Source organism: Dryobates pubescens, chromosome 12 (assembly GCF_014839835.1).
Source record: "Dryobates pubescens isolate bDryPub1 chromosome 12, bDryPub1.pri, whole genome shotgun sequence".
Classification (NCBI taxonomy): Eukaryota; Metazoa; Chordata; class Aves; order Piciformes; family Picidae; genus Dryobates; species Dryobates pubescens.
In genome coordinates this window covers 19237488-19263067 of record NC_071623.1, presented here as the reverse complement: position 1 = coordinate 19263067, position 25580 = coordinate 19237488, and the positions used below count along the sequence as shown (strand labels likewise).

General features: G+C 42.0%; 3 protein-coding genes across 3 annotated transcripts in view; 1 reads left to right on the top strand and 2 right to left on the bottom strand.

The window, feature by feature from the left end:
- BRWD1 (bromodomain and WD repeat domain containing 1) overlaps positions 1-5307 on the bottom strand; it is a 53735-nt gene extending 48428 nt beyond the window's left edge. The window contains exons 1-5 of the mRNA XM_054165772.1: positions 5076-5307; positions 4837-4895; positions 4607-4636; positions 4366-4425; positions 1061-1211 (exon numbers count right to left, since the gene is read on the bottom strand). Coding sequence (XP_054021747.1) covers positions 1061-1211; positions 4366-4425; positions 4607-4636; positions 4837-4895; positions 5076-5139 — 364 coding nt within the window. The 5' untranslated portion in view covers positions 5140-5307. The remainder of the gene's footprint in view (positions 1-1060; positions 1212-4365; positions 4426-4606; positions 4637-4836; positions 4896-5075) is intronic.
- A 2348-nt stretch (positions 5308-7655) lies between these two features.
- Positions 7656-17346, bottom strand: HMGN1 (high mobility group nucleosome binding domain 1). The gene is made up of 6 exons (XM_054165914.1): positions 17044-17346; positions 16543-16575; positions 16404-16433; positions 16231-16281; positions 13126-13257; positions 7656-10725 (listed from the first exon to the last, which is right to left on the bottom strand). Exons 1-6 carry the CDS (start codon positions 17056-17058, stop codon positions 10678-10680), a joined length of 309 nt encoding a protein of 102 aa, XP_054021889.1. The 5' UTR covers positions 17059-17346; the 3' UTR covers positions 7656-10677.
- Positions 17347-17561: 215 nt separating this feature from the next.
- Positions 17562-24950, top strand: GET1 (guided entry of tail-anchored proteins factor 1). The gene is made up of 5 exons (XM_054165872.1): positions 17562-17749; positions 19813-19978; positions 21370-21437; positions 22274-22388; positions 24011-24950. Exons 1-5 carry the CDS (start codon positions 17660-17662, stop codon positions 24082-24084), a joined length of 513 nt encoding a protein of 170 aa, XP_054021847.1. The 5' UTR covers positions 17562-17659; the 3' UTR covers positions 24085-24950.
- Positions 24951-25580: the final 630 nt, after the last annotated feature.

Below are 25580 nucleotides of genomic sequence, written 5' to 3'. Positions count from 1 at the left end.
AAAACTTTTCATGGACAGTGTAGCATCTGAGAAGACAAAAATCCATTTAATGTAGTAACAGAAGGAGGAACAAATTCCAACACAAGCAACCACCAAACATTGAAATTACTTCTAAATGGTGATGCCTCTGCAGTCTACATGAGACAAAACTAACCTTTCAACTGAAGCTTTCCCATTCATTCTCAGTGCAAAACATTTTACAATTTTTAACTGTTTCATGAATATTTGTTCATAAATAGTATAAACATTTATTATATATTAGTATGAAGCTACTTAAGTAGATGACCTAAATCCCCTGATTCTTCAAACGTCTCCCACATTGACAGTTGTTTTTGACACATTCACACCGAAACAACTGCAATCCTGATTTCCAGGATAGAGCAGTCACTGTCATTCAGCATCTACCCTTTACAGCAGTTAGGGCAGATAACTGGAAACACAACAGCATCTCATAAACCAGTCCCACATCATAGCATCCAGCTACCCACCGAAACTTCATATGAACCCATGAACACCTCCCTCCTAGGCAAATACAAAGAGGTAAATCTAAAGCCTAAATCTATCAAATAAAGTTTGAAATGCTTATGCATTGCAAAACATTTCCTTTAAGTTAGTTCTCCTGTGTATGTACAGAATTCACAGCTACTATTTTTGATGCCATATGCATTAACCAAGAAAACTTGCATAAACCAGTGTTACCACATTTGCACTGAACTGAGTACAACAGCTACCAACACGGGCTAACATACTACTGGGAGTGTTGGGAGCTGTAAGAGAAGTAGCACCTGTGTCCAGATGATTCATTATATTGCAGTAACAGTGGCTATGTTGAGCAGCCTCAGCACTCAGTATAACAGTATTCTTGTGATGCAACTTAAAACCTTCTCTTCACAACAATTAATACAAAGTTACACCACTAATACACAGATTGCTGGTGCTTTGGTTGATTAAACACAGTACAGAGGTAGAGACCAGTTTTGGTGAAATCTCACCACTTAAGGCTTTATCCCATGCTTATGAAAAAGTATCATACCCATTTGAATTAATAAACAAACCATACCTTTTGCTGTACGTAACAATGACTGTCTCCCTGCACCAAGTAAGGAATTCACTCTCGAAATGCTGGGTGGAATCTCCTTATCCAGTATAGGGCCAATACGCTTGCAAATTTGTAACAAATGGTCTGGAGCCACATGTTTGTTGGACAGCACCTGACAGAAATTCAAGTTTTAAAAATAGATATGCTACATCCAGAACAGATGAATCTAAAAGCAGCAATATTAAACAGTGTTTAAATGTTTCTAATTCTAACTTATAAAACAAAATCAATTCTGTTAAGCTCCAATCTAGTAAAACCACTGAGCAAGCTGTAGTAAAACTAACTCCAGTAAAAGTATTTACTGCACATTAGTGTTTTACTGCTGGAAGCCTGCAGTATTCACATTCACAGCATCCATTCTTGCAGCACTCTAGGTGAACTGGGCAAAGATTCATTAAAAAAAAAAAAAAATAATTAAAAATAAAATTCAAACTCTCATAACTCAAGGTCATGGAGAATTTTGTAATCGTGCACAAGAATTTCCACAACTAGTACTTCACTCACACAGCCCTTGCTCAGTGAGCTGCAAACTAGTAGGTTTGAGTACAATCACTGTGAAAATAATTTCCTTGAAGAACCAGTGCTACACAGCACAGGACTGCCCTACTTCCTTTAACCAAAAGGATCAAAACAGTCATCTGCCCATTCAGGAAGGATTCCATACTGTCTACATCTAACACTGTAAAAATAAAAATACACACATTCAAATGTCTCAAGTCATACACAGATTTGTGCAGTTTTTGATTACTCCTCCCTTCCCCCACACTTCTGGGAATTCAATACAAAAAATAATATAATCTTGTCTAACTATAAAGTCAATCACAATAAGGAAGTAGTTAAATACGTACCGTAGATTTTATACAGACTCAGGTAAACCAAACCTTCAGAGCTATAAATTTAAACTATTGGGGAGGTCTGAATCAGCAGGCACACACAGCCCCATGCTTACTCCACTCTCTGATCTGGCCACATAAAAACCAGTTAGACACAGAAGCCGTACTGCTACTTCAGCAGTCAGAATATTCTCAACCAATACATCCAGGAGAGGCACAGGGCCACACCAACAAAGGTATGTGGCCTCTTGCCCACGTAGCTCAGAACACAGACAGAAGTAGCTTGTGCTTATGCTGATACTCCCTCAGCCTACTGACTGAACTTAGATGAGGACAAGGCTGATATCATCAGAACAGTGGGAATAAAAATACCACATGCTGTCATGTAAGATCTGTTCAGTAAAAAGTTTCCCAAATGCACACCAAGTATCACGAAAGAATGATGTTAAGACATAATCCAGTATGTGTTTTAATTATAAAAATCCAAGTAATGTATAAAAGATTGGAGGGGGTTAGCTTGCACTCCAGGGGGGACATGGGAAGGTGGTAATATCACTCAAATAGTTGACATTACCTCACAGCCAAACATATCCAAGCAAGTCAGCTCATCAGACACTTAGGGCTGATTATGAGAAAGATCACAAAATTTATTTTTTCTTAATTTCTTTACAAAGTTGACCTCTTGAATTGGAATAGAGCAGTACCTGCCACAACACTCAAGACAGAAAGCTCAGCACACTTTATGCCATGCATTATAAACCATTTTGTTTGCATGTTTCATCAGGAAGTATATGTTCTAAACACAATCCCCAATAGAGAAGTGCATACAAAACCTTGCAACTCATTTCCTTTAGTTATGCTCAAATTTCAGAAGGAATGGTGATTTTAAAGTCTTGCTCCAATTCCACGATGAACAAAGAGGAAAATAAATATATGCACTGCATGACCACATTTGTCTGTGGTCTCTGCAAATTCAAAGTGAAACCAGTGGGAAAACAAGAGGCTCCCAAAGCCCCTTGAAAGCATGAACTAAAGCCTTCAGAAGATTAATTTGGATGTTCTGAAATACTACTACCCTGTGCAGAGATTTCTTTTAAACTGTGTCAGAAAAGGAGGTAGAAGCAGCACACATTAAAGAATTAATCTGACAACTGCATATGCATAATAAGCACGGTTGAAAAAACTGTACTTGAGTCAGAAGAATCCACACATGACAGCTCCCAATATCACCACTTTTTACCAGAACAACTGGGGGGGGGGGGAAAAAACACTAACAAACCAACAACCAATCAACCAAGAAAGAATAAATAATCCTTTTTAATCTTAACACTACTTTCAGGTTTGCTAGATTCAAGTCAGAGCTTGAAAGTATTCCTGTTTAGCCAGACTAGGCTTTTTAGGGACTTAAAAGCATTAATTTAAAATCTCATTTGTTCAGCTGATCACTCTGACAAGTACAAGAAATGGAATTCAGTTTATCATTTTAAGCAGTACTTAAATAATTAAGAAATTACTTAAAATTTCATTTCTTTTGTACACAATTATCAGAGATCTTTACGTGCTACACAAGAGGAACAAGGGGATTTAACTATAAAATGCATAGACTGATAGGTAAGGAAGAAGTGAGACAATTAACCTGGAATGCCTGAATCTTAGGAGGACAAAAAAACCCACCAAGAATAAGCATCTGTTCAAAGACAACATGATCCACTACAATAAAGCAGGATAAAACCTCACTGGGAGGCACCACCAGGCCATCACTTCACAAGATTCAACTGCCAAATATATTTTGCTATTTAAGAAGCAGTAAAATAAAACACCAAGAGAAAGACAGCCTTTCATTCTGAAACACACAGAAGTTAAAACATTTCAAGCAAACATCGGCCATAGAAGGCATAAAGTACAGTCTGTTGAGAGAACACTCAAATCTTTCTAATATTTAAAAACAAAGCTATGAGCAGTGAGTAGCCAGAGATAAAGAGCATAATCATGGGCACTAGAATTGGCAACCCTTGATTTCTGAACAGCGATTTCATTTCCTAATCTGTGGAAGGGGACCGATGAAGGAAGCCAACCAGAAAATAAATACCGTCAAATCAAAACGCACGTAACAAACTTGCTCATGCAACTCCGAAATGAAACCTTGCCTCAGATTGGTTCTTCCCTATACGTAGGCAGTGGCATGTACCAATGCACAACACCAGGCTCCACCTCGGCTATGTAAACAATATCCTCAATTTAAAACATCACTTATGTTTTTGTTAGTCTAATATAAAGAAATTTAAGGCCCTTCCCAAAATAGCTCCAATGTCTTAAAAGCCAGAATGAAACTGGAAGGTAAAGCTTGGGCCTACTTTTAAAGATAAGGGCTCTATCATCAATGTTCTTATCCTAATTAAAAGTTTTTTCCTTAGGAAAAAAAACAAGTCTCACCAATTCTTCATAACTCCTGTAATGCTCGTTTCCTTGCCAATCCAACCTTTTAGGAAGCAACTAAACGGAAGAGAGAAAAACAAAGTGAATTAAAAGGGAACGAGAAACAGATCGCATCCCCAACAACGTGTTGAGAGAAAAAAGTTGAGACAGTGGAGTAGCAGAAACTTGAATGACTTGAAAAGCAAAAGAAACTTTTGACTACGGCAAGCGCAGTGATTTCATCAGAGCCCACACAGACCTGGTACTGCTCCAGCTCCTGCACCAGCACCTGCAGAGAAAAGGGAAAGATTAGAGTTAGGAGTGAGCGAGCCTTTGGCTTCTCAAGCGGCTGCTGCCGCAAAAGAACTAGGGAGGGGGGCCGGGGGGACCGGCTGTTCACACCTCCCCTTTCAATCCTCTTTGCGCCAGCGAATGGCTGGGGGTCAGAGCCTGTGCGCCCAGGTGAGTGTGCGGCACCCCTGTACTCACCTTCAGCGCTCTCCTGCAGGGCCCGGTGGTCAGAAACCGAGCTATGAGGAAGTAGAGCTCTGCAAGAGACACGGGGAGAGACTGGGGATGAGTCCGGGGCTGGCTGGGTCTGGGGGGAGTAGCCCCTGAAGTGACTGTAATTCATTATTACGGTCAGGAAGATGGCGGCAGGGAGCGGCGGCGGCACCGGCAGCAGCTCTCGCCCTGGCCCGCGGCCGCTCGCACCCCTGTGGTTTTACCTGATTCAATGAGCGACAGGGACACGCCGCCACCGGAGTTGGATGAGGCCGAGGGCTCAGCCATAGCGGCCCTGGCCCGGCGACTGCCGCTCGCTTGTTCGCTCGCTCGGCACAATCGCTGCTGGCGGCGGCCGTTGCTGCCCGGACGGGGATTAGAGCTCAGGCAGCGGCTGGCGCGGGCAGGGCCCGGCTCGGCATAGCCCTGTCAGCGCCGCCCCTCCCCCACCACCAACCGTCCCCCCTCCCTTCTCCTCCGCGCGCGGGAGCGAGCCGCCCCCGCCCCCCGCCGGACGCCGCGCTCGCTCTCGCGCTCCGGCTCCCCTCCCCCTCGCACTGGAGCTAACACAGCCTCCGCGCTGTCGCCATTGATGCCGCGCTGCCGGCCACGGCGCTGCCGCTGCTACCTGCGCCCGCCACGCCCCCAGGGTGGGCGGACCTAAAAAAGTAGTCCCCCGGCCCAAAGGCCTGGAAACCACCTAAGGGGCCCCCGAGAAGAGGGTACGTTTGTGTCCGCGGGAAATGTGCAGCGAGGACGGGGCGAGTACAGTAGACGGGGGAGAAGTGGACCGGTAGGGGAAAGAGAGGTCCTGCCGCGGAGGATTGTTCGAGGAAGGCAGGGGGTGACGAACACTAGTGGGCGGGCCCCCTCGGTGAGGTGAGGGCGGTGTTACGAGGCGCGTGCGGCGCGGCCGTTCGTTTGCAGTGGGGAGGCGGGAGCGCGCGCGCGCGCCGCGGGAGCTGCTTCCGCCCAGGCCGGGTCAGGCCAGCCCGCCTGGCGACCCTTCCTGCGGCTAGGCCGGGGACCGACAAGGACAAGTTAGAGCTTGCAGCATGCCGCCGGGAACCGGCTGACGGGCCGCCGGTGCCTTGGAACGATGTGGAACCAAGGGGACGAAGCGGGGCCCAAACCTCCGTTTTAAAGCACGTTGCCTTGCAGGTTCCCAGGCATGCCTTGGGAAAGTTTGGTAGTGGCCCCCCTCTGCACAAGAGCGTTTGTAACCACCACGTTACCAAATACAGTGTTTTTACACGTGACCGAATGTTTTTTTGGCTCCTGTCTGCCACTTCAGGCAGATTTCCCAACTCCTCGCACAGAAGAGGTTTATAGGATCACAGGATGTTAAGGGTTGGAAGGGACCTTCAAAGATCAAGCCCAATCCCCCTGCCAGAGCAGGACCGCTCCATCTAGCACAGGTCTTACAGGAACACATCCAGATGAGTCTTAAAAGTCTCCAGAGAAGGAGACTCCACAAGCTCTCTGGGAAGCCTGTTGTAATGCTCTGTGACCCTCACAGTGAAGAAGTTCCTCCTCATGTTGAGGTGGAACCTCCTGTGCTGTATGAATGTATGAATCCATTGCCCCTTGTCCTGTAACAGGGTGCAACAGAGAGGAGCCTGTCCCCTCCTTCTTACACCCAGTCCTCAGATATTTATAGACATCTATGAAACCCCCTCAGTCTTCTAGGACTAAACAGCCCCACGTCTCTCAGCCTCTCCTCATAGGGCACCTGCTCCAACCCCTTAACAACCCTGGTAGCTCTCTGTTGGACTCTCTCCAGCAGATCCCTGCCCCTCTTAAACTGGGGAGCCCAAAACTGGACGCAAGAGGTCTCCGATAATGCCAAGGGTCTGTGGATGTGGTACCTGGGGGCACCTCAGCTACCCAAAACTTTGGTTTAGGGAAAGTCATTTCCCCCCTATCTCCAGAGGAAAGCCTAACTTCATTTGCATTGCCTTGCCAAAATTACCAGCTTTGCCCCAGTACCCTCTGCATACCTCTGGAAGAGTGCTAGCACCGCCCCCACCCCATGTCGGCTTTGGGAGCCTGTTAATGAGGGACTTTTTTGCCTTCTCAGTTGTTTCTCCCTCTGCTCAGCATGAATTCTAATGGAGATGTAAGCAATGGTTGCACTCCTGTTGTATTCTAAAGCTGTGCTGATTGCTTTTGTATTCCCCACCTGTGGTGGTGGTGTGGTATGCATTTTTAGAAGCTTTGACATAAAGTATTTTTACACTTCATTGTAGAAATACATGTGTATTTTATTACTCTCTCTCAGGCGTGCTTTCATTTTATGACAAAAAGCTTTTGTACCCCTCAGATACAAGCTTAGCAGCAGGCAGTGTCCCCAGACCCGTCCCTGAAGGCAGACTGCTGCTTCCTGCCCTTCAGCACCTCCTGCCTGGTTAATGCTGCCTTTCAGGTCAGGTAGAAGACACAAACAGGTATCCTGTCCATTAAAAATCACTGTAAGAGATTTGTGAGTTTATGCTTCCTCTATTATCATAAGCTTCAGCTGCATCATTCCTGAAGGCCACCTGTGTTCCTGTAGATTTCACTGCCAAACAAATCAGCATTCATTAGCTAAGCACAGATGCACTTTAGCATCCTGGAGGTGTTGATGTTTTGAAGAGCTGTGATAACAGTTGATGCTACAAAATTAATTCCACAAAGCTGCAGCATGAACTTGTATGAAACAGCACTCTCTTAGGCAGGACCACTAGCAGCAGCATACAAATATGAATGAGTTAACTTCAGAGAAACATGCTTTGTTCTCTTCATATTTTGAAATTCTGTTATGTGTGCATTCCTGTAGTGCTGTATGCAAGTCTCTATTAGCTGTTACTCCATTCCTTAGCTGCACAGAGCAAATATATCTGGTGTTGTACAGGTAAGAATGATTTTTCTCTATCACGCCCATGGAAATTCTTGTCAATCAAGTTTAAATGCCCTCCACTCCCACTTCGGCACAGGTGGAATTAACATCTAGTGCAAATACACATAATTCCTCATTTTCCCAGTAGACAAATTGGTAGGGTTTTTATGGTTACATGTCACCATTTCATGCTTTGTGGAGAAAGGCAATGTCTACAGCAGAATCAATCAAAATTCACAGCTGATTCACCTACTTATTAAATAGGCATAAGCCTCTTTCGTCCTTCACTTCAAGCTTGCTGTGTCCTGCTCAAAGCTGATCTAGGGCTCCTGATGCAACTACCTTTGTCCTTTCCTTCTTCCAGCATGAAAATTCCCGTCCTGTAAGAGAATTTGCCACTGATTTACCCTTACCGAGTCCTTTCAATTCTGTAATAAGTAAGTCTTTGTCCCCAACAGTAAATATTAGGGAGCAGTTACTGTAAAATAAACAGTGGATAATATTAGAGATGATGTTGAAAGTCAACAGGATCTCAATACTGGAGACTCAAAACACACAGAATATGGGCAATCAATAAAATGAGGTAAGAAAGGCTATTTTGGGCTATTTACCTGCAAGTTTATTAGTCATTTAACTGGTGGCTTTGACTTGCTAAATCCAGAAAGAATGTCATGTAGCTAATGTCATACTGCTACCAAGTTAAACCAATAAATAAGGTAACTAGAGGGGATTTGGGGGGGAACAGCAGGGAGTTAGAAAAAGTGGTATACATTTACAGCTTCAGAATATCCAAGAACTTGAAGCCAAAGCTGTTGTCAAAGCCAGATGTGCTCTGCTGGGAATGTTGCTGTGGTGGAAATAGACCAGAAGCTTACTGTGCTTCAGTGTTGGAGGACATCCTACAGTAAGCTAAACATTACTTAAATATGGAAGAAGTAAAAATAGTAAAATGCTTTCTCAAATGAAAGCATTGTTTAAGAAAATGAGAGGTGAAACTGAAGTGTTAAAAGTAACTATGACAATTTCCAAAACATACCAGAAACATACAGGAAGTAGATACGGTACTTGCAGGTGTTACTTCAGATCATAAACAAGTTCTCAGTGAAGTAGGAAAAAAATAACAAATGTTACTTTTTGGTCTTGAGTCCTCCCACACCAAGGTTGACAGCTGACTGGCATCAAATAAACTGGTAAGATAAAACCATGCTACTACCTGCTGCAATTCAGCAAAACATCATGAAATGGAAAAATAGCCAACAATCCAAAACGATGCTGCACTCTGGGAGAGATGAAGTAATGCTGTACTAGATTTAAGTGTTTCTTTTAAGCTTAAGTAATATACACTTAACATGCCTCACTTCTGATGAAAGGCTGTTAAATCTTAAACAAGATTGATCTAATTTTCATTAATATAGCAAGGAAGAACAGGACAGGTTTGTGCTACATGAATTATCTCTGTGCACAAGTATGTTTTACTTGAAACAACTGTCTGTAAATCTGCACCCTGCATCTGCATCTGGTCACAGCGTGGTGAGCTCACCTTACAGTTGCTCATCATCAGCAACAGGGAAGTTTTCGGCTGCTTCTCTCCCTGTTCCTGCCCAGGCTCTTCCACAGTTCATCCTCTATAGGTTCCATTGCACAGGCTGAGCTACCTGGGCAGATTCACAGCGTAGGTTCATCTCTCCCCAGACATCTGAAGTGTCATTGATTTTAAGACAGTATTTGGGGAAATTCCAATAAGGTTCCAACACAACAGCAACACCATCTGATCAGTTACCATTGAAGAGGACTGCTTTGTGCATCTTCTTTAAAGCACTTCTTTATACAAGAGTCTACATATGCAGACTCTTAGGTAACAAAAAGATGAGAACATCTGATGCTTACTGATATATTGACTTTTTTGTTGTTAAGGTAACAAGCAGCAGCACTAGGCTATCATCTTTCAAACTGGAAGTCCAGATTAAGACTGCAACTAGTTTTCTACTTGCTGCTCACTCCGTGCATTACCACCTATCTCTTGCTAAGTACATTTTTAACAACGTTATGAACATGTTTAAGAATCAAGAACTACACCACTGCAAGTTGTCATACTCAATGCAGAAGCTACAGAAACATCCTTTCATAATCAAGATTTATTTGGTGATCACAGACACTATGAACAATTTTACAGTTGTTTTTATTCACTTTTTTTTATTCTAAAAACTGTAATTCTAGGGTTTTTTTCCTAAGACCATTTCAAATATTTTTAATTTCATTTTTATAGACAAGATGTCCTTTAAAATTGGACGTGAAGTTCCAGTGTCTCAAATACTGACATAACAAGTTACGCCTGCCAAGCAGAAACTCTTACTTAGTCAGTATTTAGACTGGAAACTTTCAGTCTATCTTTTTTGCATCACAGCTACAAAGTTGTTGGAAAAAATAAAGCTGCAACTACCAAAATTAACTTTGTCACAGATATAGGTCACTCAGCAACAAATCCAACACTAGGGAGCAGTTTTATTAGATAAGCATTTCTACTGATGGTACAGCCATAGATAAATAACCAAAATGTTAAGACATTCTCAACATATCATTGTGAATTCCAAAGTCAAATCTGTGTTATGCTTAATTTAATAGGATACAAAAACTGTCCCTCACAGTCTGTGGAATCTGAAGCCTAGTCAAGGCTTCAGAGCCATCCTCTCCTTAATGTAACATGCCATTAATTTCTGGTTTCATAGAAAACAGACAACCAGTACATGATTTTACCACTTAAAAAAAGCATTTACACTTATCTAAATATGTAAAAAAATGGGTTGAGTTGCGATTCTCTCCTTTTTAAAAATGTGTTTTCTAGAACTACTAAAAAACTTGCATTTACAAAATAGTTGATAAAAATATTCCTCTGAATTGTACAAGAAGAAAGGTATAAGGACCACCAATTAAAGACTTAGTACCAGATGTTACTCAGGCTTTGCTTCTTTCTCTACTGCTGCATCAGATGCTGGGGTCTGAAAAGAAGACAAAAATCAGAACACTTCAGTGCAGGAAGTTTCTAAGTGACTCAGCTTCTTAGTTTGTAGTACTTTTAATGCACAAGTTAGGTAACCCGATATACACAACAACTAGGACTTGTTTCTACATACCATGATTTACAGTCTTAATAAACTGGTGTCATAATCTGCTTGTTTCTCTTGGATACCAACTGACCAACTGTCTTGAAAACGCTTCTGTCTCCTCAGATGCCTCAGCATGAATTTCAGAATGTTGCTATTGTTACTACTCAATACACACTGCAAGGATTTTAACAAAGCCCATTTCAATAATTACTGTCTGCGACAGGAAAAGGTGAGTTGCTCTAATCTACTAATCTGAGACCTGTGCATACAGGGTGTTTAGGAAAGCCACTAATAGATACACTTCATGCATTTAAATTTCAGTGCAGGACAGTTAATAATATTCTGAAATCCTGTCATGTTTTAAAGTAATGAAGATTTCAAAACAGTATTGCATTAAACATAACTTTGCAAAAACACATTCAGTGAAGCTGAACTGTAGAGCAGCTGTTTTCAAGACAAGTCTCTATATGCTGTGCCTCAACTTCCCAACAAGTTCATACAAACTTCATTGATTAAAATTACAACTCGGTTCAGATCAGAAAACTCACTGCACTTGTAATGTAGATTAAAAAAAAGCACTGTAACATGTATGAACATAAGAATTGTATTTAATTATTCCAAAAGTTTTGCAGCGTCACCAGCAGGATAAATAGTTTAATCACAGCAGTACCTGCAAAGGAACCCTAACATCCCTTCTAGTCTTTACTGCCACCTGGGGGAAGCTTTTGAAGGATGAAGCATGGAAGCTATTTCCATTCCCATTCTCTTTGACTACCACCAGAAGTTATCACTGGCCTGTCACCAGGTTGTGGATTAACAACAGCACTGGTGACCCTATTGTCCTGACTGAAAAACAGTAACGTCCAACAGGGCAGACTATACATCTCTGCCTCTTCTAGACTTAGGTATTCTATTAAACCTGCAGCTTTGGCTGATGAGACCTGCAAGTCATTATCCATTCCTTGTAAATTTACATCATCTCTACACTAGTGTATTAAACAGATCTCAGTTGAGAAATACTGCCACATTTAACTATTGCTGGTATTGCTGAAATACTACAAGCACAAATTAAAAGACCAAATTATACAATAGTAATACAGAGCCAGAGCTACACAGAATGTTAAGCAAGGTAAAGGATTCCTAGAATTTTGTCACAAAGAGCACATTGTAAGCTTGCAAATGAACACCTGTTATCCCAAAGTATCATGCTGTACCTTCCTCATGCACCAAAACCCATCATTTTCCTAAAACTAAAATACTCTCTTTCCTCTACTTGGAAGGCCTATCTGCATACTAATAGATCAGTGCGACAGAATTCAGACACACCTTTTTCTATCTTTAAAAACCCCCTAATTCTCAATCCAAGTAAACAGGAAGCATGAATTATTTAAATAAAAAAAAAAAAAATCACCTACGTGATCTGCAAACTCCACTGAACTAATTAAAATGAGATGAACAATATTGCAGAAACCAGAGACTAATTCTAAGCCTGTTACCACCTGAAAACTTGTGTTTTGTCTAGCTGTTAAGTTGCCTTATTAAGAGGCACTGCTTCTCTCCCTACAGATCTTGTCCTAAATTTAAAACTGAATTATGTCCACATTCCAGAAAAAGAATACAGTGTGGAGTTAAGGTGATTAGTGACTCAAAAATCTCCAGCAACGTGGCCATTTTAACACCGTATTACAGCCATGACTGATCTGGCATGTTCGTTTCTTCAGCAACGACATCCATCTTGCACTCTCTTCCATCCCTGAACCAACTTGTTCCTTCTATCTGCAGTGTCTGTATCTGTGACTTCTATAAATGTTATCTCATCTTTGGTTAAATCATTTCAACTTTGGCTTTTCAGTGAAAACTGCTCCAGTCCCAGGAAAATTAATACTGCACTTGTCAAAAAACGTTTATAGCATGAAGTAACCTCTCTGCCAGCAACAGTAAACTAAAATCCAGACCAAAGTTCCAAAGACAGACCCCCTTGATCCTCCCAACCCTCCTAGCACAATACCCCCTCCATGCATTTTGTATGGATTTTGACAAGATCACAAAGAAAACAGCCCCATGCTGTATCACAACTTTGATAGAAGTCTCACCTTTTTCCTTATTTCAGGACTGTTATTGCATCAATTCAACTGTTTTGGGGGCAACTTGAATTTTCCAGGTATAGTTACTAATGTTTCAATAACTTACATCTTTCTTTTGAGAGATTCTACTCTAAGAACTGTGTACATTTGTGATATAGTGCAGTGAGTTATCTAGCTCTTCTGCACCAGTGAATACAGACAACTTTACCTCCTCAGTTTTAGCCTCCCCATTTTCTGCAGGCAAGTTGTCCTTTGTCTGTTCTTGGTTTGTCTCTTCTGTCTGTTTTCCTTTAGGCCCCTTTCTCCCTTTTGATGGAGCTTTCTTGTCCTCAGATTTATCCTACAATGAAGTACATTTCCGGTAAGTAAATTCCTGTGACCTACTAGATAAACTCTAAAAATAAGAAAAACAACACAAAACCAAGACTTGCTGAACAGCAAGAGCTGCTATCAACCACCAGTGAGCCAAAACGTAGTTCAGCTGCCAAAAAAGTTTTCCGAACTATTATATAAACGAACAATGAGTTTCAGATAGCCAGTAAAGCGAGAACCAAACTGCAATGAGAAGATAATAGGTTCCAGTGGTCAGACAGAGCAATTTGTATTACATGTTTCAACTTAGTGGGGCAAAAAAAAGTAGTAATGCAGTCCTTTCACTTTGTAAATACAAAGAACTTCAAGCCATCTTTTTCCTCTTAGTAATACTGATAGGTGGGAAATTCAGTACCCTAACCTAAATAAATGCATCACAGAAAAGTATCATGTTCAGTGCTCCTTAGTATCTCAGTCACATGCTCTGTACCTATAATTGTTTTTAAATATGTATGGAATAAGTATTTGTTCATGAGCTACTTTCATAAAAATATTCAATACATCCTTCCAGACATTCCTTACAGCAACCAAACACTAAAAAGTCTGCCTGTCCTCCAGCTGATCCCACTACTTACAGAAACAGTTCTATCAATTCAGAATTACATAAATACATTGGTTTTGGCATCCTCTGTCAGACATGATGATACTGACAAAAATATTCAATAAACGACAAACACTTTTTCTCAGCAGGTACAATGTAAACAGCAAAAGAACACAATACATTTACACCATACATCTCTAAGCAGAGGACCACTACACTGACCTACCTTAAAATGTGTCTGATCTCATTAAAAATCATGTATGTATTTCATAAACATGTTCTTCAAATTATGTCCTGAGTAGTCTCTGATCTAAAACTTACTCAAAGAAATAAAGTTCTCATTTGTGCATATCTTAGGTATTGTAGACATGTGTATCTAGAACTCTTTTGGTTACAAGTACCATACATAGTATCTTCACTCTGAGCTTTCTTCCTTAGAAAAACCATGTCACTTCCTTACTTCACACATGCAACTTCTTAATAACTATCTAAATACACTTCTTGTTCTGCATGAATGCTCACATGAACAGTGTTCTCATGACAGTACACTTTTGTCACCCAACTGCAACTATTAAGCAAAATTTAAGTGTTTTAAACCACTGGATACAAACACACAGTAAATCACATTGCTCACACAAGAAAAGCAAGATTCAAAAACAAAATTAATAGAATTTTAAGAAACCCAATGCTGTAGCATACTGTGCCATGTAACTAAATAACCAATGTGCATGAACTTCACAGCTTCTTTGCTCTTATTCTAGAAGAAAACAGTTTTTCACTCCTCAAAAGCACAGAGTAAATAGTTGAAGCATGCTAACGGGAAAAAAAAATCCCTTTTCTTATAAAGGCTAAACTCTGTTATTACATGTTCAGGTAACAGAGAATTTCACAACACGTAGACTTCTGTGTTCTGATTGTCGACAACTTATTTTTCTTCACCAATATTTATTTTTAAAAGCCCCACTGAGTAACTCCACAACAAACAAACTTCTCCCAAACAGAAATAACACTGTCAGAAAAGTTTAAAACGTTACAAACCCCATCCTTTGGTGGATCAAATACAGAAAAAACACTGGCATGTAAAAGTGAAATACTTCTGCAACCTACTTAAAGAAAGTCCAGAGAATGGTAAAATGAGACAATACTGAAGCTGGAGAAGTAAAATGCAGTCAGAACAAAAGGCATTTTTACATTAACAATGAGAAAGTTTCCTAATGACAAAATATTGTAGTGACAGTCTTAAGTTTTACAACAGAGAGGACTGAATGTAAAACAAGTTACACATTTATTTGAATTACCAATAGCAGTAGCAATTAAAAAACCAATCCAACTGTTCACATATTCACATTACAGCAGCATTCCATGGGGGCCTTATGCAAGACTTAATATTCTAAGATGATGCTTCTTTGTGATGTACTTGGTTCACAGGACTATGTTCCTAGCTATGCATTGTCGAAATGTTTCTTTCTCTAATGCAGTTTCAGGAAGCAAGACTGCATCACGTGTGTCAGTCAGCATCAATTAGCATCATGAAGAATTAGATGGATCAAAGACACTACAAAAAGAGAATCACAACTGAAATAGAATTGGAAAGTTTCCACAAATTGTGTAGGTTTACAGCTCTGAGAATGAGAATGCACTGATACTGAAAACCATTTGAATGGAAGTGCATTACTGGTAAGTAAATGTTTAGTTAGATTAATAAATGGAAACATCAAGAAGTCTGTAAAGTTCTAGACTACTGTATTTGTAATGCTCTTAATCTAGCATTAACAAGTTTATAGCAAAAAGGAACACTTAAAAATACATATACCGACAAGTCAACAGGTACACAGCCCCTTTTGTTTCTCCCAAGAAACAAAGACTTTTACACCTCAATTATTGTCACTGTGAAATGTATAGTGAAAAACCAAAGATAATACTAAATGCTTACTTATACATAGAAAGACCTGAAAGCTACTCTGTACAAAGAGAAACTCAGACCTTTCTCAATGGCTGTCCAAATTAATTCAAGTATTTTTTCCTGTCCTAACACACTGCATTAAGTTGTTGTATTGTACCATCTTTGTTACAATGATAAAATACAGTCTTATGTACAGCTGCTTCAACATTCAAGGTAGTTCTGGTCAGTACCAAACCACCGTCTAACACCTACAAATCAGCATCCTCACTTCGTACACAATGATTTGAATGCTTAAAGATCTACTCAGTGGTGGAATGCACCTGCAGAAGTATTTACAGCAGGCAGAAGCATCTGAAATGGACACTTCACCTATGCAAGAGTTCCTTGAGTAAAACGTTGTGACACCGTGGATTGAATATACAAAATGGGCTGCAAGCAGGCATTTACAAACGAACTCGACCACCTCGTCTCCCTCCCCTCCTGCCAGTGACTCTCACCTTTGCCGCTATTTTTTTTTGTTTCGGCTCTGCTTTGGCAGGAGCAGGTTTCTAAGAAAAAAGAACAAACAATGGAGAGAGATTTAGCCTGGATAATTCACTTTTTGATGCAGGATGACCCCCCCTTCCCGCCTCGTTCAGCAGAAGACCCCTCCTCTCACAACTCTACTTACAGCGGACAGTCGCGCCGATCGCCTCTTCGGCTAGACAGGGAAAAGAGAGAGAAACGGCGTCATCGAACGGGCGGGCATGCCAGGATCGGCCAAAGGCGGGCCCCAGATGGCTCGCCGCCGCCCTGCCCTTGTCACTTACCTCCTCTGGGGCCTCCCCGTCCGCTACCGTCACCTGCCAACACAAACAGCGCGCGTCAGGCGGCGCAGGCGCCTGGAGTCGCGTCGGGGCGGGAAGGAGGAAGGGCAGACACGTGACGCCGTCGCTCGCCCGTCCCCCCGCCCGCCCCTTCCCGCCGCCGCCGCTGCATTCGGATTTAGAGCCCTGGAGGCGAAGCGTCCGGCGAGACCTCACGGAACCTTCCAGACGACACCACCGCCGTCTGCCCGTGCCCGCTCCCCCCATCCCCTAGCAGGCTCCCCGTCAGGCAATACGGAGATGGTTGACAAAAAGATGCCGGCCCCAGCCAGCCTTCTCGGCCGCGGCCACCAGTGTCCGCGGAGCGTCCGCTTCCCTCCGAATTCCAATCCCAGCGCGGTCGACCGCCCTCTTTCCCTCAACCTCCCCTGCGGTGGTGGCGCGGGGCCGCCGCGGGTAGTGCGATTGCCCATCGGGAGCTCTGCTCTCTCCCATTCGCTTCACCTTTCTCTTCGGCATGGCGAAGTTGTGCGGCGGCGGCTCTCGGCCGCGATCCCAGGTGCTGCGGCGGCTTTTCACCCGACTGCTGTGTGCGCTGGGTGCCTCACGGCGAGCGGCTGCCTGCTAGCCAGCCTCACTGCGTAGGATAACCGCCCCCCCCCCCCACACCCCCCCCTCATCCCAGCAGCGCCAGCGGCACCGCAACAGGATCCAGCCGGATTGGAGGGGGGTGGGGGGGTGGTAGTGGGAGGGGGCGATGGCAGGGGGACGCTCCCCGTTCTCCGGCGGCCGCCGGCCCCGCCCGCCTGAGGGGCGCCACCGCGAGGCGGGACCCGCCGTCGCCAGCTGCCCCACTGCGCGCGCGCGCACTGGCACCCCGTCTCGCGCGAGGCGGGACCTCTCACCTAACCATCGCCTCCCCCAGCAAGGGGAAGGGGAGGTGGCGGCCTCTTGATTGGTCAGCCGCCGTCACATGGCCGCACCTGTCCCCGGTTTCCCTCAGGCGGGCCCCCGCCCGCCCTCCTGCCTCCTCACGCGTGAGGGGTCGCCGCCCCGACGTGGTGCTAGCCGCGCGGGAGTGCCGAAGAGGGACGGGCGAGAGGGGGCGTAGCCGCGCGGCATGGCGGAGAGCGGCGCCTGGCTGCTGGTGCTGAGCTCGGTCTTCCTCTGCAATGCTCTCAAGATACTGCTACCCTCCTGTTCCTCCATTGTAAGTGACGTCACTGCGCCAGACACGCCCCCCTGCCAGCCCGGGGAGGGGGGCGACAGTGGCTGGTAGTGTGTCGTGGCTGCGGTCGAGCGCCCTTTGCCATTCTCGCATTTTCCTGGGTAGTTGAGGGCCTGGTCTAGCCCAGGTTTTCCTACCTAGACTCTGAGACAAAGTGTGGTGGGCAAGCTGGGCGCTTGGGTGTTTGAGGAGGGGGTGAGGCGGCGAGGCAGGGGGGCGCTTTCGCCGCACCCAGTGTTTGCAGAGGTGGCGTCACGCCCCCCTGGCAGCTGAGAGATGAGGTGAAGCGGGGCAGTGGAGGTAGAGCGGTGCCGCATTCAGGGGGTTCCCCGTGTCCCGCTGTACCCGTAACGCATCCCTTGCTGTTACTAGCAGGGCCTGTTCCTGCGCCTTGCTTTCGAAGAAAAGCTTGAGAGGCTGAGGGTGGGAAGAACTGGACTTCGTGAAACCCAACAGTGACAGTGGGTGCCTCCAGCAGCCTCGATTAAGAACGTCTTTGATGCAGAGTTCTGAGTAATGAGTTACCACTGTTCTTGATGATGCTCCTGAGGTTACTGCACTTGGGGATACTGCAGAAGAATAAAGGAGAGCTCTGCTCAGTCTTCCATGTTTTCAACAGCCATCATCGTTGTTGAGAAGGGAGGTCAGTGGGTATAGAGATTAAAATGTTGGGCATCATAGGAGTAAACCTTATGTTAGAGTTATTAATCAGGATGCCCACAGCTCTGATGTGAAATATTTCTGTGAAAACACAGATAACAGAATAATGAAATAGTAAACCCTGTGTCTGCCAAGGAAGCTCACGTGTGAGAGACATGCTACAACGCCTGCCTTCCATCTGAACAACTTCACTGCCACACAGATCAGTGTGCACTGCTTGATAATGGATAAAAATCTTTTAAAATATAAATTACTCTTAGCAATTTGGAAAGGTGAATTCTATGTGACTGTAGATAAGTGAAAATCTCTGCTCAGTGTTCTGCTGCAGTTCACAACAATAGTGTAATGTTCTTATTGATTGCAGTACTGACACTATTTGTGGGGGGGGGAAAGCTAGAAAGATCTGCTAAGGAACAGCAAGAAGAAGATTTTATGTTCTTTATATTTTCATTTCTGTGGTAGAAGGAATTGATGAGCTTAAACACAGGTGGTTCCTCATGAAAGGAAAAAATGAAGGGAAGAAAATGTTTCCTAACACACCTCTTTATGTCTCTGTCGGGAAGAAATAATTGTAGCCAAGAAACCAATAAGTTGTTGTAAGAAAACCACATTTAAATGCATGCGTGAGTTGTAAGAAAAACAACTAATGCAAATTTGTTTTGGTGGTTTTGAGGCAGGGCTAAGTTACTACCCTTAGAGGGGTCACCAGCTCTCGGCCAGTGTGGCATTTCATGTATTTCTTAACAGCCTGGACTAGGCTCTAGAGGAGTGATTCCTGGCTGGTGAGTTGTACTTCATTGGTGATGTCTAAAATTGGACGTCAGTGAATAAAACTTTCTGTGTTAGTTTAGACCCTTGCTAAAGCTGCTAATGCTGGAAATCGCAAAGTACGGGGCCTTGCTGGAACTGGAAAGAGCAGCGATAAGAAGGGGTGTTTCCTTGTTCCTTCCTCTCCTGTCACCCAAGCAGTGCATGATTAGAACTGCGAGGAGGGAGGACAGCAGATCGACCCAGGATGCGGCAGTAGGCAGCGCTTGGGAGGTTTGAAAGGTCTCAGAAGGCAGCATCACTGAGAGTGAGGAAATGAAAGCAAAAGCGGAGAAGGCTAAGGCTGTTAACCATAGTTAGTAAAGCTGACCATTGCTGCCCTGCAGGGAGGCTAAAACCCTCTTCGGTTTGTTTCAGTCACAGTGAGGGTAAAAATTCTTCGACTTTTAGAGCATGTTGCAGATGTTAAGGCCAAGGTTTTCATGTGCCTTAATGAAAGGACCTTTTTTAATGGGAGGGTTTTGAGTGTGGAAGCAGGAGGTCATACTTCATACGTATGGAAAATAAAGTCTGTGAATTTCTGGATAAATAACTGATACTATTTCTTTACTTCTTAGATATCCAGATTGTTACAAAAGGATGCAGAGCAGGAATCCCAAATGAGAGCTGAAATTCAGACTATGAAGCAAGAACTCTCAACCATTAGTATGATGGATGAGTTTGCTAGATATGCCCGCCTGGAAAGAAAGATTAACAAAATGACTGACAAGCTTAAAACTCACGGTAGAGTGCATTCAATGTTTATTCCCTCTTCTGGGTTCTGAAAAACATCTTGCAAGGAGGGCTTTCAATTTTAAGTATATTTCTCCATCAACTATTTTCTTCTCCCTTTTATCTACTTTGTGTGTGTGTGTGTGTTTCTGTCTTTCTCTTTCTTATTAAAACTTTTCTAAGAGCTTACTTGTCTTTCAGTTGTGCATTGTTCTGCACACACTGATAAGAGAGTGATTTAGATTAAAAAAAAAAAAAGGAGGAATTTCCTGGGCTTCAGTGTGTAATTATTTATTCTTTCTCAGTGATTCTTATCTCTGAATCATGTTTTTAGTAAGTTGAGGAAGTCCTCTGCTGTGTATCCTTGCTGCAAAAGGATGCATTGCTCGTTTGGGGCTATTTGGTTGGTGTATTACAAAATGCTAGACAGCAAGTGTTGGCCTATAAGGTAGCAGATGAGATCTTTTGTGTCATTTTGCTATCCTGTCTGATCTTATGTAGCAGCTTTTGCCATAAAGCTGTAATGCTTTGCCTCAATTTGGATTTTATAGTAGTATCTATCGTCTTATGGTAGAAAGTACACGTAAACCTTTGGCACCAGTGCTTTTGCTCCTGTCTTTGCCCAAACTTACTAACTGATCCTAATAGTATAGGAGACTGCACTCATTTGGGTGCATGTTTATAGGCTCCTTGCTTGGAGAAGGGAAAATATTTACGATTAGCAGGTTTAGATTGCTTTTAGTAGTATAATTCTTAACGCAATAATTTCAATTGATTGTTTTTAGTAGTATCATTCTTAATAATTTCAATTAAACTGTATTTGAGTAGTTTACTTGGCAACTAATAACGTTGTTTTAGACAACTTAGGCCACTGTTATGTTGGAACATAGGCTGTCTTCACGGGCCTTCTTTATATTGGTCTGAGATACTGCAACAAGGAAAACTGGCATGAGAAGTTTTGATACTGAACCTGACCACAATTCATTCAGTGAAAGAATAGTCTTAACTGTGTTCCTAAATAAGGCAAAAAGTGCATCTGCTAAAGCCATCATTCTCTCCTTTTAGAAGAGGGAAAAATTTACTTTATGCTTTGTCTAAATCAGTAACCACAGTGACTGTTCTTGTTTGGGAATAGTGTTCTTGATTCTGTGTGAAATTTCTGTCTGGGATATCAGTATTTTGCAAGTTTTCTGAGTAGAGTTCACAAGGAACTGAAGTGTGATAGGAGCCTAGCACTCTCTTGTAGAAGGATGCTTTCAATATAGCTATGAGTCATTTGAAAAGAGGTTTTTAAATAGTGTAATGTCTTTATTTGAAGAGTGAAATATTAATAAGTGCTTAGTTTTATGTAAGTATAACTCATTAATATAAATAATACAGGGTAATTTTTTTCTTTTTAACAGTGAAAGCACGCACTGCCCAATTAGCCAAAATAAAGTGGGTTATAAATATTGTATTCTACATCTTACAAGTAAGTAAATATTTAATTATGACTGCAAATTACTAAACCAAATCCTCAGAAGTGTTACAATTCTCTCCTGCATTTAATGTTTGATGATTAGTCACACAGGTGTTTGACATTCCAATTCTAGTGCATGCCAAACTGAAAGAGATTCTTGAAATGGAAGGGAGAGATGTTGCTGATAAGGTCTGGTAGTTGTGGATGGAAGGAGTTCTGTGTTTCATTTTAGCTCTGTTGCTGGTTTTGAGATTGCAAGATAGGAGTTTGTCTTAGCTCTTGAATCAGAGTTTGTTTGTTTATATATGGCACTAGACCCAAGAATACATGTAAATGCTTTTTACTTATGTTTTTGAAAACAAAATATGCTTTTGCTGAGGATTCAAATCTCTACTTACAGCTGTCACACGCTTCCCCACGGTGCCTCATCAGATTGTCTTTGTAGCTCAGACTTGATGCCAAACAATTATCTGTTAATCAGGATGACAGTGGTCAGTGTGAAGATGTCCTCAGGCTAATGTTAAAGTGAGTTGGATTCCTAGCAGACAAAGATTATGGCTAAAAACAGTTATCAGAATTTAGCTATTATGTTTTTCCATTCTAGATTGGAACCAGGGTCTCAGAAATAAGCAGTATTTTCTGGCATCTCATTGCTGCCTTTTAGCATTGTGTATTAATTTTAAGGTCATACTGATTAAAAAAATATTGTTGACTTGCTTAAGAACAGTGTAAAATGACAAAGGAACTGTTCTCTTTAATTAGAGTTTGTTATTTATTGTTTCAGAGTAGTGATGGCTGTGTACTTTGATGTGTATTATTATCCAAGCTAATAAAAATTTCTATTCTAGGCTGCTTTGATGATCTCTCTGATTTGGAAGTACTATTCTGAGCCCGTTACAGTGCTTCCAAGCAAATGGCTTGCTCCACTGGAGCGCTTGGTAGCTTTTCCTACTGGGGTGGCAGGTAAGGACTGAACGTTGGAAAAATATGTTTCCCCAGCCCATGCAGATGCTAACACTGTGGTAATAAAGAGAAAACCTAGATTAAAAGCACTGCTTCTGTATTTTCCTTTTACCTCCATTAGCACAAGGATGAGTTTCAGACATGGCATTAGCTGTTTCACGGGTATTCCATTCTTGTTTATTTAACTGGCCATGAAATGGGCTATTGGTCGTCTTTATTTCTTCTCAAACAAGGCAGCTTTGTCTTTATCTATATTGAACAGACCCTGGTGAAGATTTCAAATCAGAAATATTTTATCTTAAGGAGTGCACTGAAATAGTAGAATTAGTTTTAAAAGTGGGTAAATACTTCAAAGATCTGTATTGCTTACAGGTGTTTCCTACAGATTGCTAAGATTTTGTAATACTGTAATTTCAGAATGATGTAAGTGTGCTTTTTCTTGGCATTTTGTCTCATCTGCTCCCACCCCTTTTCAGATCACACTTCTGTTGCATTTCTACCTATGTAAATCCTTTCTCTTTTGGGCAGTTTAACTAAATGGTGATATTTTGTTATAATATTACTTATGGTAGAAACAATATCCCAGGGTGTTTCTGAGTGAAAAGTGAGCTGGCTCTGTGGTAACAGGGCAATGTAGTGTGACAATCAACTTCCAAGCTAAAATGCTGCTGGTCAATCTTTGTTAGGTTTAAGTCTTAATTGCCTTAGAAGGAATTCCAAAGTATGTTGTTGGAATTGTATGTTGTGTCTTTAATAGCTGTCAGGAGAATGGGTTGTATCCAGCATGCTTCCTGGACAAGAGAAGAGTCTCTGCTTCTATGCAGGGTAGGAGAATAGTGTTTGGAAGAGGCTTATTTAGGTGGCATTTGAAGGGATTGAAAAAGGTTCACATCCATGTCTGCCTTCTTTTTTTGTACTGGCTGATAATCACACTAAAGTGATCACTTGTGAGTTCTAGGTGATAAAAAAAAAAGTCCCAAAATCACCAAAAATGTAGTTTTTGTGGTACTATGTAGTCTGCAGTAGGAAAGTGCCAAGTGTTAATGGCCTGGGCACACCCTCTGTTCCATCACAGCACTACAGATTTCTGTGCTGCTAGTTGGAATGGCAGGACCCTTTTCAGCAGCAGTGGCACAAAGCATCTGGGTCACTAGCAAAGGTCTTTCTTGATACGACTCTGTGGGGAGCAAGGGGAAAAGAGTGAAGTACGGATTTAATACTTTTTAAAAGACTGATCTGAATTTCAGAGGAAATTTGCTTTTTACCTCTCTTAAATCTTGAATTTAGATTCTAACAAAGTATGCTGTTACTTGCCAAACCTTTAGTGTCAGCACCTTAGACATTTCCTGTTAGACACATAGCAAATGTTTTTAGCTGTGGGTTCTGTATGCTGTGCTTTAGCTCATACTCATTTATTTGGTACTCTTCCCTGGACAGTCTTCAGATTTTCTTGGGACTGGTGTAGGGTTAGTTGCCATCACTTTGTATATAAAAAGATGTTTTGTTCTTGCTCACCTCACAACTTTAAAGGGTTTTTTACACTTGCAAAGTTGTTTTCAGACACACGAGTGCTTCAGAGTTACTGGTGCAATGACTTAAACCGTGTTCTAAATCTCTTTCAGGTGGTGTTGGCATTACATGTTGGCTTGTGGTTTGTAATAAGGTTGTAGCTATCATGCTGCACCCTTTCAGCTGAAGGAAACCCGGTAGTCCACAGAGTCCTCAACTACGTTTTAATTATCACTACTTTACATTAATAAAAAGAAAAAGGGGGGAAAAAAAAACCAGTTGTCTTTTGTGATCTTGGTTACTTCAGTCAGTATTTCTTTGGATTTATTTGCCAATTTGGTGGTCAGTTTTTAAAGAACAGCATTGCTGTTTGTAGAACCTCATTTTGTGTCTATTTTGACAAGGATGAACATTGATTGAAAGCAAAACTGTGAGACTTTATTGTGACATGTATTTACCAAAATCTAGAAGTATTGGATTTTTATTTTTGAGCTGGAAATACACTGGCATTAGGAATTAATTAGGGAGCTTTGCTGTTTCTTTGCTGTATGATGTTAGTTTCACCCAAAAGTGAGATTATACTTATGGACAAGTGGAGGCAGGTGGTTTGTGTGTCTTAGGGTAAAAAAGATTGAGGCTCCTCCTTGTTATTTTTTTACACTATAATTGGTGCATTCCTGGTCTGTCTTAGATAATGTTGTTATGTACAGAGAATCAACTTTTTATCTCATAAGAAACACACTCAATGGCCAAATACAAGACAGCTGGATACTTTTTTCTCCCTGATTTTTAAGATTAATTGAACTCTTGAATTTTCTCTTACTTTTATTGACAACTGACCTTTCCTTTCTTGACATTTTCCTTGCTTCCCAAACTGAGTGAGGATCAATTTCCTTCCATGTTTTGGAAGGAAAGGTCTGGTCAACCTTCTCAAGCTCCATGTTAATAAAAAGAAAGTAGAAGACAGTGATGTTCCTTCAGAGGGCTACATTTCTAAGGGCTTTAGCATACATTAATGACAGTCCAGGATATTTCAAAACAGCTATGTAAATGTAAAAACCTAGAAACAGAATAGTAGCAAGCAGGAGGAGGAGGAGAAAAAACATGGTTTGGAATAAATGCTTCTTGCTGTGTTTTAGGTACAGGGAACGGCCACAATGCTTTGAATTTAAAGGACAGAAATCTTAGTACTGTACCTGTAGAACAGTGACAAAGTTGTATTATCTTCTGTGATCTGCAGCCTTGATGATTGGTGCCCCATCAGGCAAATGGGTGGGTTTATAAAGTTACTATTCAGATATCCTTGGGGTTTTTGACATTAGCCTAAACAAATCTCTAGTGGATGCCTTTACCTCCTCTGTTGGGCTTTCACCGTTCTTGTTCAGCTTCCAATTCTGCAGTGGAATGCATCTTTTATTTCAGATCCTTTGCCATCATTTAGCAAGGAAGGGGCTAGGGCCCCTCCATAGGTAGCACTGCATGTAGAAATAATTTCAAAAGTATGTGTATGTAAACACAAAATGTTTTATTTTGTTTTTTAATGTTAATTAATAAAAGTTTTAATATTATGGACCAACATGAAAACCAAAATAGATGTACTGTATGTAATAATATGTTGGGACTGAATGTTGTGTAATTTTGGTTTTATTTAATAAAGCTTTTCAACCCACTTCAGGTTTTCTA

Coding starts and splice junctions, on each gene's coding strand:
- HMGN1 (XM_054165914.1), bottom strand. Junction 16,282..16,403: donor GATCGGCGCGACTGTCCGCT/GTAAGTAGAGTT, acceptor CTTTTTTCTTAG/AAACCTGCTCCTGCCAAAGC. Junction 10,726..13,125: donor GGGAGGCTAAAACTGAGGAG/GTAAAGTTGTCT, acceptor TCTTCTTTTCAG/ACCCCAGCATCTGATGCAGC.
- GET1 (XM_054165872.1), top strand. CDS start 17,660: ATGGCGGAGAGCGGCGCCTGGCTGCTGGTGCTGAGCTCGGTCTTCCTC. Junction 19,979..21,369: donor TGACAAGCTTAAAACTCACG/GTAGAGTGCATT, acceptor TCTTTTTAACAG/TGAAAGCACGCACTGCCCAA. Junction 22,389..24,010: donor TTTTCCTACTGGGGTGGCAG/GTAAGGACTGAA, acceptor AATCTCTTTCAG/GTGGTGTTGGCATTACATGT.